We start from the raw sequence: 14,791 nt of genomic DNA on the forward strand, positions 1-14,791 counted from the left end.
CATCAAAAATGTTTTTTGTTTTTTGTTTTAATTTAAATATTGATCCATAGAGTAAAAGATGAGCCTCCATTATTTTGTATTTCACTAGTGCTCTAAAACTTAGCAAAGCACTTAGTGGTGTATTGAGACTCCCTGACTTTCTGGGGAAAGGTTAATGTTTGGTGTGGCTTCAATATTAGGGTAATTACTATGGCTTTTACCATATATATCTATAATAATATAATTTAAAATGGTATTTTTTATAACAGTAATTTCATATAACTAAGCAAAATGAATTATCATGCCCCTTGGCAGTTAAGAAAAGCTTTATCTCCATTTAGAAACAACTTCTGGTTATTCAGTTACTAATTATTCAGTCTTTCCTCACCCCCCTTTCTGTTCTTATATCTGTTATTTTCAGGATTCCAATAATATTGATCTTGATCAAAACGTTGATTTTTTTTTTGGCTTGGGTTTTTCTTCCTATGGTTCTTTTTGAGGCCCTTGGGAGTTTGAGCTAGTCACCTGGAGACAACCCTGCTGTCTTCAAGCCAGCCCCTCTCTTCAGTTGTGGTGTCAGAAAATAAAAGAGGAGCACACATTGGAAGGCAGTGAAAGCAGAGTTCATGTCAGTTCAGCTTCTGATCACAGTAATTTTAACACATTGTCAGATGTGTCAGAAGTGATAAATTAGTTTGAAATTTTTTTCCACTCAAAAATACTTACTTAAAAGTTGACTTAAGTTTAATTGTAATAGCAGCCTAACCTCCAGGAGTTAAATTTGTTATTAATTTGGCTAAAGTGATTATATACAGCTTTTCTTGCAGAAAACTTAATTCATCTTTTTGTCACTTGTAACGATTTTTGAAGCCATTTAAACATGCAAAATGTATTAAATCCATTACATGTAAAGGTGACAGTTACATAAAAATCATTTTTAAAGGACATGAGAAAAGTGCAGCTCCCATTTAAAAAATTATATACTGTCATACAGTGATGTCTTCTATGCTTACTATCAAAACAAATTAGATTTTTTAAATTAATAAGCAGTATCAGGGATAATGGGGCACATCTGTGGGAAAAGCATGCTTTCCTCGCATATCTTTTCCTGTACAGTTCATCTATTTGACAAATTCCTTATTTAATAAAGGTGTATATGTCTTATAGTAATATATGAACATTTTATCATAACAATCCATTTCTTTCAGTTTCATATTTACATTGTTTTTTGTTTGTTTGTTTTTATTTTAGGCCACTGAACAAAAAATCAAAGGTACGTTGTTTAAAGCTATTTTTATCCTTTTTTTTCATTAAAGCAAGGTTGTTTATATGCATTTTTGTTCACCTCAAGGATGGGAAATAGAAGAGCATGAAAGAAACGGGTGGGATTAGACTTCTTCAGTAACATAACCTGGGGTCGCCCTTTGGGGTTTCATGGTTATTGTGGTGTATGTGACCACATTTAGAGTGCACTACCTCAGACCTGCCTTAAAGCTGTCTCATAAGAGTAAGTAAGCACTGCTTCCTAATGCATTCCCTTGTTTTGACTCTTGGGGCTCAGGCACCTTTCCTTCAGTCTTCCTTCTAAGAAGTCTTCTCGTGTGGGGTAACCTCTAGGACCCCACTGTATCCCTTGGAGGTTCTGCCTACTTTATTTCTTCTTCTCTGTATGATGTTTCCCATTCCTTCTCATAAGCAGATAGTGACATCCATCGCTGTATTATCGCTTAGAATAGTAGAATAGTAGATTGCAAACCTTACACTCATTGTGTCAGGTTTGAACAGTACCCGTTAGACCCCAAGCAAAAGACATCAGAGTGATAAGGAAACAGGAGACTAATTCCTCTCAGATTCTGAATCAGGAGTTCTTTACCCTCCCAGGAGTTGACTACTTGGTAATGAAAGGTGTAAAGTTCTCAGATGCTGAACTTCTTGGGCCTCAAGTTTCTGAATTTTATTTTAAGCTCTATCAAAAGCATAATCTTACCCCTCAAAAAAAGATGAAATGGCCAAATAAAGAATGAAATGGTTCAAGCGTGATTCAAGCCATAGAGATAAGAAATAATATGATGTGGTGTGTGTGGTGGTATTCTTAGAGCGTTAAATACTCAGTGATAAGTGAGCAGGGTTGAGGCTGAAGAGATAGATAGGGGCCAGGTTAGAGCGAGTTAATTTATGTGCTTTTTGTACCAACAAGCTTGGACTTTTTGTGTGACAGGCATTTAGGAGGCGTTCAAGACTTAAGCGGAGTGACATGGTGCTTTGTTCTATTTTGTTTTCCATTTTTTAAAGCTATCAACCACTGTACATGGAAAGTATTGGTTGGAAGACAGGTAGGGATTCAAAAGGTAGAGCTAAGAGAAGAAAGGCATGCTGAGCAGAGGAGGCAGGTAGACAGCATGGGGAATACAACATACCTCTTTTATCTCTAACTTTGGGGAAGTGACAGAATATAGGCCTGGAGATAGGGGGAGCCACAGGGCTTCATGCTGGTTAAGCCAGCAAAGGTGTTTGGATTTGGAATGTCATGATCATAAATTGCTTTAGAAACTTAACTTTGCCAGTAGTGCCTAGAGTCACCAGTAGAAGCAAGATTAGAGAGGATCATGAGGATTTGAACTGAGGTGTCCTAGCTGTAGAGGTAGAAGATGGATGACAGATGTGTGAGATATAATTGACAGGACTGGCAACTGATGAGATCAGAAGAGGAATTGAAGGTGATATTGTGGCTTTGAACTTAGAATGTCTAAGACATTTACAAGGATATGGAATGTAAGGAGGAACATTGCCAAATTATTAGGAATGTTACCAAATTATTTTTCCTAAAACACTATTTTCCCCACCCCTCTCCCCCATATAGCAATGGTAAGTTGTCCCTAGTTGTTACTGCTTCAAGAGCAAACCCCTTTGCTTGGCTTTTAAGGCCTTCATTAATCTAACCTCCCTTGACCTAATCAGCCTGTTTCCTATCACTCCTTATACTTTTTAGAGCATTCTTATCTCTTTCATGTTCATTCTTGTTTCTTTTTTATCCAATTTCTCAGCCAAGGATGTCTTTATCAGGCCTTTCAGCTTTCCTAAACCTCTCAGAGTTCATCCCTGGATGAGTCTCTCCAACTACCATTGATCTCTCCCTTCCAGTTTCTTAGGATGTTATCATCTCAAATTTGGGCACTTGATTATATTCTTAGATTTTTGACTGATTCATGGATGTTTGTTTCTTCAGTATCTTTGAGTACCTAGTGTTTATATCATTTCCAAATGTAAATCATTTTTTTCTAGTCTTACATAAAATATGAACATATTTAGTCTTGTTTTTAGATTTTTCCACAACTCTGAGAATGATAGGCTGAGTATATGAAAGTCACTTCAGAATACATTCTGTTGTTTTGTCAGCAATTTCACTCACATCATTCTTCTCTTCATAATTGTTGACATTTTTTCTGATTCATGAAAACATATTTTATTTCTGTGCTATGTGTTTGTCTAGGTAGTATTTATGATGTGGGGTTCACACAGTGGTTAGAGATCACAAACTGGAGATTTGAGAGGCAAATGTGGCCCACTTGGTAGTGGTGCTGGTTACTAAACTTTGTATTTTGGAATAATTTTAGATTTACAGAAAAGTTGAAAAGGTAGTACAGAAACTTCTCATATACACTTTATTCAGATTCCCCCATCATTAACATCTCACATTACCATGGTACCTTTCTCAAAACCAAAAATCCAACAATGGTACTAACTAACCTCACCAGTTTTTCCATTAACTACTTTCCATTCTAGGATCCAATGCAAGATGCTACCTGCATTTAGTTGTCAGGTCTCCCCAGTCTCTGGTTTCACAGTGTTTTTATTATTATCCTGTAAATTTTAAAATGACTGCCAACATTTAAAAATTAGAAGAGTCTGCCTATTCCAGAATTCTTGCTTCTCTTGCAGTTCATATTGTCAACATGATTTTTCTCTTTCTGTGTTGTAGAGTCTGTAAAGACAAAGTTTACCTACATGTGGCCGTCAAGTACTTGAAATGGGGCTAATGTGTGAGGAACAAAATTTTTAATCTTACAGAACCAGCATAGCTCTGAAGTGTAATGGGCAACATAATGACATTCTTGAAAGTTTTATTCTTGTGACTTGAACTTTGAAAAACTGTAAAGAGCACAAATATTTGAATATTTAAAATGTCTTTTAAAATATATGAGTATCTCCTTGAAACAGCAGGGGAGTGAAGTGCTAAAAAACTTCTGGTGAGGTATAGGACTAGATGGATAAATTTTAAGATGCCCTGTGGTATATATAAAGTAAAGGCAAGGAAATAGCTAATGTCCCTTCTTCAGAGTGTTCTTGGGAACTTGATTGAGAATAAAAAATTGTTTTAAAAACAGTTTTTCAACTCTGACATTGACCTTTTTTTTGCTTTTTTTAAAGGAGACAAGGTCTCACTCTGGAGCGTAGTGCACAATCATAGCTCACTGCAGCCTTGAACTTCTGGGCTCAAGCAATCCTCCTGCCTCCTGAGTAGCTGGGACTATAGGAGCAGGCTGTTTTTTTTGTTGTTTGTTTTTTTCCTTTTTTTAAACTTGGTCATGCTATGTTACCCAAGCTGGTCTCAAATTCCTGGGCTCACATGATCTTCCTGCTTCAGCTGCCTGAGTAGTTGGGATTACAGGTACAATGTCTCCACAGCTGGCTGACATTGGCTTTTTTGGGAAGCATGTTGATTGTACATTTCTTGCAAAAGAAAAAGTAAGCACTGTTGATTTTTGACAGCTAATTTTCTCTCTCTTACTCTCTTCTTTCCTCTTTTTCCTCTGTCTCTTCCCCTCCCTGTCCCACTCCTTCATATCAGTGCCAGTGCTTTTTTTGGGTAATTTCATGAGTAAGCTATCTTCCAAAGAAGAACAAAGCCCTGAGCTCCTACATGAGACATAGGAAGCCTGGGGAGATCCTGTTGGGAAATAGCAATGGAGAAAAAAAGATTAAGATTTTGTTCTATTTATTTATTTATTTATTTGGTGATCAAATAGTGAAGTTTAGTTTATTACTGCTGTTCTGTTTCTGGGCTAATTAAAAACTCAATGAAATTGAATCAACATGTACTTGCTTTTTTCCTGCCACAAGTGGCACAGTTATTTTTATCAATTCTAGCATTAATAGTTGTTTTTCTATCAAGCACAATGTTATTACATCTGTTGATTTAGAGGGTAATAAAAATATTCAGTAGCTATTAAGTCAGCTGCATGTCAAATCATATTATAGACATTATTATAGCTGACTTAAAGCACCTTCTATGTGCCTGAGCCAGAATTTGACTACAAAGATGACTGGGCTCTACCGTTGTTTCTTTAAAAACAGTCCCTGCAGTTACATGGAAGACAAGATGTGAAGGGCACACCATTACTCGTGCTGCAACAGTAGTCACTGAATGAACTAAAACAACTCATCTTTTAAAAAGAATCCAGAAAGATCTTGGAACAGATTTTATAGTATTTTTCTTTCTGTTGATTAAGCAGGTAGAATTTTTTTTAAAAAATTGTAGCATCAGTATAATTTTGTGAATCAGGGAGGATTTGACAGCTTTGTGATAGGTGAGGCATTGGCTCTTAAATTGTTTATTACATCTTTGGTTGTTGACAAAAATGAACAAGAGTTTTGAGAGCCAAGCAAGCAGCTGATTCTAAAATCTCCCCCATGCTTTGATCTCTATGCAATAAATGCTGATCCTTCTGTGGAGCAAAACCAGAGTACTAAATTATGTTCGGAGTGTTTTTGCTGCAACTATAAGGGAGATGTAATGACAGTTTTACTAAAAGGAAACCTTCATTTCATCATTCTTCAAAAGGGCAGAGAGAGAACCCTTTCTGAAGGCCTTGGACAACAGTTAAGTCCCTTTCCAGTATGCCTCTTGACCAGTAAATTTGTTAAAGTCATAGCACACCATTTAGCTTCTAGTATGTGACTGAAACGGCTCAATTTGTGTTGAATGAAGCAGTATTTAGTTTGTCCCCTTCTCATTAATAAACAGAGAACTTCTTTACTTTTTCTTGGAATCATCACTGTCAGTATCATCCATGTTTCACTATCTCATGAGGTCATCTTGAGAAACAAAGGTAAATGAAAAATATTTATGTAGTAATCCGTTATTCTAAACTCAGGTTTCATGAAGTGACATTGTTTCCTTCATTCGTCGTTTGTGAAATACTTACTGTGTGCCAACCCTGCTTCATGCAGTGTTATAGTCATTGGTAATAAGCATGAACAAAACAACCCCCAAGTTCCTGTTCCCACTGCACTTCCATTCTCATCTTTATTTTAATAAAGGTAAATATGTGATTAAAGGCCTTTATCATTTACCTGTGATCTGAACTTACCACTCCATTTTCTCCGTAAGATCTTATTTATTGTATATATTTAAGGTGTACAACATAATGTTTTGGTAGGCATATGCATAGGGAAATGAATATTACAATCAAGCAAATTAACATACTCATCACCTCACAGTTACCTTGTTTTTTTGGTAGGAGTGCCTAAAATCTATTCTCAGCGAATTTCCAGTATACAATACAGTATTGTTAACTATACATCAGATCTCTAGACTTAACCCACATAACTGCAACTTTGTATCCTTTGACCTGCATCTGCCCTTCCTCTCTCCACCCCTGTTAACCACTATACTACTGTCTGTTTCTATGTATTTGACTCTTTTATTTATTTGTTTGTTTGTTTGTTTTTTAGATTCCACTTATAAGTGAGATCATGCAGTATATTTATTTCTGTGTCTGACTTACATCACTCAGCTTACAGTCCTCCAGGTTCATCCATGTTGTGGCAAATGGCAGGCTCTCCTGTTTAAAGGCTGAATAATATTCCTTTGTGTATATATGCCATGGGGTTTTTATTTATTCATTTATTGAGACAGAGTCTCGCTCTGTCACCCAGGGTGGAGTGCAGTGGCATGATCTCAGCTCACTGCAGCCACCGCCTCCTTTGTTCTAATGGTTCTTGTGCCTCAGTCTCCTGGTTAGCTGGGATTACAGGTGCGTACCACCATACCTGACTAATTTTTGTATTTTTAGGAGAGTCATAGTTTTACCATGTTGGCTAGGCTGGTTTAGAACTCCTGACCTCAAATGATCTGTGCACCTCAGCCTCCCAAAGTACTGGGATTACAGGCTTGAGCCACTGCGCCCGACCCACAATTTCTTTATTCATCTTTATTCATACATAGGTTGTTTCCATATCTTGGTCATGGTTAATAATGCTGCATGAACATGGGAATACAGATATTTCTACATGGTGCTGATTTCATTTCCTTTGTATCTACAGAGAATCCATTCAGTGGATGCCTGAAACCTTGGATAGTACTGAACCCCATATATACTATTAATAATACACTTTTTCCTCTACAACATACCTATGATAAAGTTTAATTTATAAATTAGGTATAGTAAGAGATTAACAACAACTAATAATACAATAATAAAATAGAACAGTTGTAATGATATACTGTAATAGTTTGGTCCCTCTCTCAAAATATCTTATTGTACTGTGCTTGCTTATTTTTGTGTTGGCTGACCATGGGGATAAGTAAGACTTTGGAAAGTGAAATCTTGGAAAAGGAGGGGGACCACTGTATACCCAGAAAAGGAATTGCTGGGTCATATGGTAGTTCCAGTTTTAATTTTTGTGGGAATCCCTAAGTTTCCCAATGACAAAGCCTTCTATTATAATGAATTTCAGGAACTCTGATGGCTTCACAAGGGTTACCGTACTGCATAGATTCTCAGAGGAGAAAACTGAGGCTCAAGTAGGTTGTAGCTTCAAGCACGTAACCTAAGTATTTGTGGGGCTATTAGGGTAAACAGAAGAAGCCACTCATAGCTGAAGATGACAATCCCAGAGAGTCTAGTCACCCCATTTCCCCATATCCTGTTTCCATCACACAGGTTGGGTGGTTCTACTGTTAGAACTGGGGCTCACTGTTTTTCTCCATAGTCTACAAGTAGAAATCATGATTTTTGTGTTGTAGCATGGTATTAAGTAATAACAGATCAGGATTTTAAATGTGCCACAGTGGTGTTTTATGAGATATTTAGAAGGCAGATGTGCACTAACCTCTTTAAAATAGAACCACAGGTTCATACTGGTTAGGAATTTACTAATGGCAGGTTTTTCTTGCTGTGGAAGATGTCTTTGAGCTATGTAACAAATGAGATTTGTAGCTCTGCAGTGACAGGATGAAAAAAAATGGCCTTCCACTTTCATGGGAAAAAGTTAATAAAATGATTATTTTTAGGCAGATCATATAACAAAGTCACCATTTTTTCTTTCCTCCTATTGTGAAAGGAAAATGATTTATATAGGTATAGATTTATACATGTAAGTCTGGATTTATGTACTCAGGGAGGCTATGAAGAATGCTAAGGATGAGCCCCTTTTGGCTTTAGGCAAGGATTATTTCTAACAAATGTAGATTTGTTGCTTTTAAATACTAATATTAAATTTGGTAGAAATGAAAGATTTTATACCTTCAGATTTCTGATGAGACTGAGCAGAACAAAGGAAACAGGAAGTAGATATTTTAAAAAAGACGTTAGTTTAATGGCTATGAAATAAATTATAAAGTGGTTAATCTGGTTAGCTCTGTATTTTTAGAGAGTTTGTTTTTGCCCTTATAATTAAGATGAAAATAACGTATACTAGAAGGAACACTTGTTTGGGGGTCACATTGGGTTTTAAATTTCACCTCTGCCATTTACTAGATGTTTGAGCATGAATAGCCTTCTGAACTGTATTTGCCTCATCTGTAAAATGGCAATAATATTTCAAATTTATGGAATCACGATGAGAATAAAGAGATAACAGATACACTGCCTGGAATCCAGCTGATACTGGGTAAATTTTAATATCCACCACTGTGGTTTTACAGTATACTAGCAACATTTTAGCCCCTTGAAATGACATACTAACAGTTTCTCCAGTTAATTCAGGGTTCCTCCACACCCAAATGTGATTTGCTTTTTCCTCCCATTAAAGGAGAACCCAGCCCAGCAAAGGTGAATCACAGTGTAGTGCAAGGAATATATCTTAAAACATGAGGATGGGATCTATCAACTTCTTAAATTTGGCAGGCCAAAATTGGTATGTTTTCTTTGACTTGTATTTATTTGTTTACCTTGCTTAAAAAAAGTACACTTGTACTTTTTTTCTTTTTCTGAGATGGAGTCTCACTGTCACCCATGCTGGAGTGCAATGGCACAATGTTGGCTCACTGCAACTCCATCTACCAGGTTGAAGCAATTCTTCTGCCTCAGCCTCCTGAGTAGCTAGGACTACAGGTGCTTGCCACCACACCCAGCTAGTTTTTGTTCTTTTAGTAGAGACAGGGTTTCACCGTGTTGACCAGACTGGTCTCGAACTCCCAACCTCAAGTGATCCACCTGCCTCTGCCTCCTGAAGTGCTGGGATTACAGGTGTGAGCCACCGCACCTGGCCATACTTTTTTCTTTTTATGAATTGCCCGTCCTTATTATTTGCCCATTTAGTTCTTGGGCCTAGAGTTTTCATTAGCAATTTACATGAGCTCTTTGTATAATAAGCTCATTAGCATTTCAGCAAATGTATTTGATGCAAATATTTCCACATTATGGACCATATCGTATGTATGAAGTCATTCTGAGGATGAGATACGAGGCAAGAATATTAAATTTCGCCCAATGCCATGTGCCTCATAGGGAGTAGATCCACTGATAATGCAAATAGATGTTCAGAAGGAGGAAAGCACAATTAAATCACATTTATACTATTGGCTTGGACTTCAGTCCTAAACTCCAGTGATTGTGTTGAATGCTTCTCTATGTTAGATTTAGTATCCTTAAACTAAAACAAATCTTTCCTTAGATAGGGAAGTCGAGGTGAAAAGAGTTGGGAAGGAACAGAATGGATCCCTTTAATTTGTTCAAAAGGACAAATTCCAGTTTCCCTTTTGAATTGGAATATATACATTTGAAAAAATACACATCACTATTTTATTTTATCAAATGTATTAATTTTTTTTTTTTGAGACGGAGTTTCACTTGTTACCCAGACTGGAGTGCAATGGCGCGATCTCGGCTCACCGCAACCTCTGCCTCCTGGGTTCAGGCAATTCTCCTGCCTCAGCCTCCTGAGTAGCTGGGATTACAGGCATGTGCCACCATGCTCAGCTAATTTTTTGTATTAATAGAGACAGGGTTTCACCATGTTGACCAGGATGGTCTCGATCTCTTGACCTCGTGATCCACCTGCCTCGGCCTCCCAAAGTGCTGGGATTACAGGCTTGAGCCACCGCGCCCGGCCAAATGTATTAATTTTTTACTCTTAGAGTTCTTGACTAATTTCTATGCTGAGAAAACATACCATTTTTCCAGATTTAGAAAAATGGTTACCCATGTTTTGTGAAAGCTTTTAAAATCTGTAGCATTTTATAGTATTAACTGTTTAATTTAGCTGGTTTATTTTTATACTGTATATTTGGAACTTTTAATTTTAAAAAATCAACCGTTTTGTATTTCTTAACTAATTTATATCTTCAGTGATTTAATGACAGTTCCTTTATTGTATAACTTTAGGGAATTAAAAATTCAGTGGGAACTAACTTCTACTTGAATGTTCAGGTATTATGTTTATGTTTTTTCTTATTTTTAAATTTTGAGTCACAATGGAAGCTGAAGCTCTCTAGAGGTTGCGACAGTGTCTTCTAGAACCATTTTTCAGACTTACTCAGACATGAGAACCCCATGTGATACTTGTTTTAAAAAATACAGATTCTGATTAGTAAAGGTAAGGCTGAGGAAGCTTTTGCTTCTAAACAGTTCTAAATAAGCAAATTTGAAGAGGGCCATTCTATACTTTTATGTTACAGAAGAGACATTAGTAGGCAGTCTGACTTTTTTTCTTTTAAAAGATGTGCCTGAACCTGGAAAATAGACCTTTAATCATCACACTTTTCTGAATTACATATTTGGTCAAGACTCAATGGCTCAATTAACCAAAGATTTTGAAAATAGCACATTGTGAATATTGTGGATATCCTCCATCTCAGAAAGAAGATCCTGTGCTTTACAACAGACATAACTTGCTCATTTTGCTGAAGAGCAGAATTTAGTAATTGGGCCATTTCATCCTGAATTTCATTAGTGAAAAAGCTCTGGGAAGTATATTATTCAATGATCTTGATCTGAAGGAGTGTATCAAGACAAATCAACTGTGTTTCTCTTTGTGTTGATAATTTTTTTTTTTTTTTTTTGAGACAGAGTCTCTCTCTGTCGCCAGGCTGGAGTGTAGTGCCTCAGTCTCGGCTCACTGCAATCTCCACCTCCTGGGCTCAAGCGTTTCTCATGTTTCAGCCTCCCGAGTAGCTGGGACTGCAGATGCATGCCACCATGCCCAGCTAATTTTTGTATCTTTAGTAGAGGCAGGGTTTCATCATGTTGGCCAGGATGGTCTCAATCTCCTGACTTCGTGATCTGCCTGTCTCGGCCTCCCAAAGTGCTGGGATTATAAGTGTGAGCCACCACACCCGGCCAGTGTTGGTAATTTAAGGTGGTTAGTGTTTGGGCAGAAGATAGAGTACCACTGGGCACAGTGGCTCACGCTTATAATCCCAACATTTTTGGAGGCAGAGGTGGGTGGAACCCTTGAGGTCAAGAATTCGAGACCAGCCTGGCCAACATGGTGAAACCCCATCTCTACATTTTTGTATTTGTAAAAATATTTTTTTAAAGTACAAAAGTTAGCCGGGCATGGTGGCCTATACCTATAATCCCAGCTACTCAGGAGGCTGAGGCATGAGAATCACTTGAACCTAGGAGGCAGAGGCTGCAGTGAGCCGAGATCATGCCACTGCACTCCAGCCTGGGCCATCCAACAGGGCTCCATCTCAAAAAAAAGGAACCAGAGCTTGAGGAAGCAGAGCTAGGTACTTCCCTAAGGCCCAGGAAAATATATACTTCCGATTTTCTAGAATTTGTGAAATGAATTAAAATGAAGTCAGTTTAATTTAATATTTATTTTAAATTTGTTGTCTTAATTTTTAACTGATTAAAATATCTTGCTGTTTGGTACTTTTTTCCTAGGAAGTTTTCAACAGAAATATTAAGACTTGCTTGTGCTTGTGTAAAATATAAATACAGTTATATTTTATATCAGTTTTTAAATCTTCATTTTTAAGTTTTTAAACAGCTATTTAATTCAAGTGACTTGCTAAGAATTGGCAAAAATTAATGGATTGGCAAGCATTTAACATTTTCCAGATCAACAACTGGCACTTAAAGCTGCAGCCATTTACTACAACAGAAATTCTAACACTGCATCTTATGTGTATCAGCTTAAAAGCTAGACTTCCCCTCTGTGCCCCTCAGCATTCCAGAACCGACTGAAGTTAGTGCTGGACAGGGGGTGTATATTATACAGAGGAAGTAGGTTATAAATAATCTGGTATGCTTATTAATGAGCAAGAAGAGGATTTTTGTAGTAGTACAGTGTTTGGCCATGTTTTATGTAAGTTTGATTTATGAACTCATTTTAATTGAATAGAACTGCACTTTACATTGTTCAGCTACCTGGCTTCTCTGCCCCTTGCAATCCCTTAAAATATAATGAGATAGAATTCAACTTATGGGGCCTCAAATGCAAGTTGGAAGAAGTTGGCAAGCAGTACTTTGATAGCAGTAAAATGACACTATGCTTTTCCTCTATTTTTTACTGAAAGCTGCAGAGTGGGAAAGCAACAGAAGTTGGAAACACCTTTCTTTGGAATTTTTGTAGAGAATTTTCTATTCTGCTTTGAAGTTCTCATCAGGTTTGTGACTTTTGAAAATCTGTGCCCTGCTGTAATAATGCTGCTGGTGTTCAGGAAAGCTGGAAGAACTGATTGCACTCAAACTTGTTTGCTCTCCCTCTGAATATTAGGCAAATTCTTTCATGTTAAAATTATTGAAAGCTACCTTATTATTTTAATGGGACAGCTAGAATAATTGGTTTTAGAGTTTAGGATTAAAGAGAATACAATTAGATATTAGAAATTAACAATAGAGAAGAAAGAAATATGTGATGTTGCCTGATAAACAGTTAAATCTTAAATGTGCTAGGTTATATATTAACTTTTCTTCTATCTATAAGACTTTTATTTTTTGACTCTTAAGAACATAAAATACTTGCCTGTAATATTTTAAAGAAATCTTATTAAAGAATCTGTGGGTGGCACTTTTAAAAATATTTGAATACTTGTACTTTAAGGATTTTTTAAGCATCAAGCATTCAGTTAACCTGAGCAGTAGAAATTTTGTCTTGTGATTTTAAAACACGTTTCTTGATTTGTTAGTGAATTGTTTTAGTACACCTTTGTCTTACTGATAATGCCTAATCTCATTTGTTTGAGGAGTAAAAAAAAATTTCTTAATTACAATGAAAGATACTTAGGAAAATTATATGTTGTTGCTCTTATTTGAGAATAACATTTTCTAACTGAAGAGCTCTCATTGGTATATTCCATCTTGTCTTCTAGGAGCTTAACCTGGTAGTTTTGTGTTTTCCTATATAACGACTATAACAACACATATAGTAATTTTAGGTAAATTTAAAATTTGCCAAGAAGTATTAAAAAGCACTTTATATTCTATAGGTGTTTACTAAGTAATATTTTCTAAAGGTCAGCTTAGCACTCCAGCCTGTTAAAGTGACATCATGTGTTAAAGTAGCATTTTGTGTACTGTATTTCTGCCAGTATTTTAGAAGATTTACAATGTAGCCAATATGAAAATGATTAGACAAAGTTAAATAGTAGATTTTGAAGGATAGGAATAATGTAAGGGCTTGAGGTATTAAGTCATGGAAATTGATGTTTTGGGGATTGGTAGTATTCAAAGATGATTGTTGGCTGGTTCACATTTAAATTGTTTCTGTTAAACTTGTAGATAGTCAAAGTAAATTCATTAAATGTTTTCTGAAATGTATTATTAAAGTTACATTATAAAGTATTTTAAACATTTAAAGAAGTATTAATTGAAATAGTATGACAAATTTAGAACTTGATATATATAGAACTTTGGCTATATTGTCTATTCTTGGGTTTCACATGAATATAAGACAATTGCTATCCAGTTTTTTCAATTAAGAGACTATTTTTAAAAACAGTTTTAGGCCGGGCGCGGTGGCTCACTCCTGTAATCCCAGCACTTTGGGAGGCCGAGGCGGGTGGATCACGAGGTCAAGAGATCGAGACCATCCTGGTCAACATGGTGAAACCTCGTCTCTACTAAAAATACAAAAAATTAGCTGGGCGCAGTGGCGCGTGCCTGTAATCCCAGCTACTCAGGAGGCTGAGGCAGGAGAATTGCCTGAACCCAGGAGGCGGAGGTTGCGGTGAGCCAAGATCGCGCCATTGCACTCCAGCCTGGGTAACAAGAGCGAAACTCCGTCTCAAAAAAAAAAACAGTTTTAGACTTACAGAATATGTTTTTATATAAGAAATATCAGGAAAGCTTGTAGAGTAGCAAAGCTTAGCAAAAATCAATTTATTTTTTGTATTGGGTTCACTTTATTGTTTCACAAAGTGGGAGGTCCTGATTTGGAACACAGACTAAGAAAATGTAGAGTGAATTCTTGAATAGATAATTTTTCCATTCTTAAAAGTTAAACTTGTCCATTTTTGGACCAGTTAAAATTTTTCCCATTTCTTTAAAACTGTTAAATAGATGGGTGGGGTCACAGTATGAGCCCCTCCCCCCTCCAAAAAAACTTTTAAAATACAGCCCTTTACTAGATATCTGTA

The 14,791-nt window shown here is 36.5% G+C and overlaps 1 protein-coding gene across 10 annotated transcripts in view; it reads left to right on the top strand.

Moving 5' to 3' along the window:
* Nucleotides 1–14,791, top strand: part of TNRC6A (trinucleotide repeat containing adaptor 6A) — a 219,026-nt gene that overhangs the window by 147,383 nt on the left and 56,852 nt on the right. For 9 of the 10 annotated variants that reach the window (XM_021672322.2, XM_064362586.1, XM_012464632.3 and 6 more), the window contains one exon: nt 1,231–1,252. The exons of the other annotated variant lie outside the window; for it this stretch is intronic. In XM_021672322.2, coding sequence (XP_021527997.1) covers nt 1,231–1,252 — 22 coding nt within the window. The remainder of the gene's footprint in view (nt 1–1,230; nt 1,253–14,791) is intronic. 10 annotated transcript variants of the gene reach the window in all.

Source organism: Aotus nancymaae, unplaced genomic scaffold, assembly GCF_030222135.1.
Source record: "Aotus nancymaae isolate 86718 unplaced genomic scaffold, 86718_ANA_hifiasm-v0.15.2.pri h1tg000049l, whole genome shotgun sequence".
NCBI classification, from domain to species: domain Eukaryota; kingdom Metazoa; phylum Chordata; class Mammalia; order Primates; family Aotidae; genus Aotus; species Aotus nancymaae.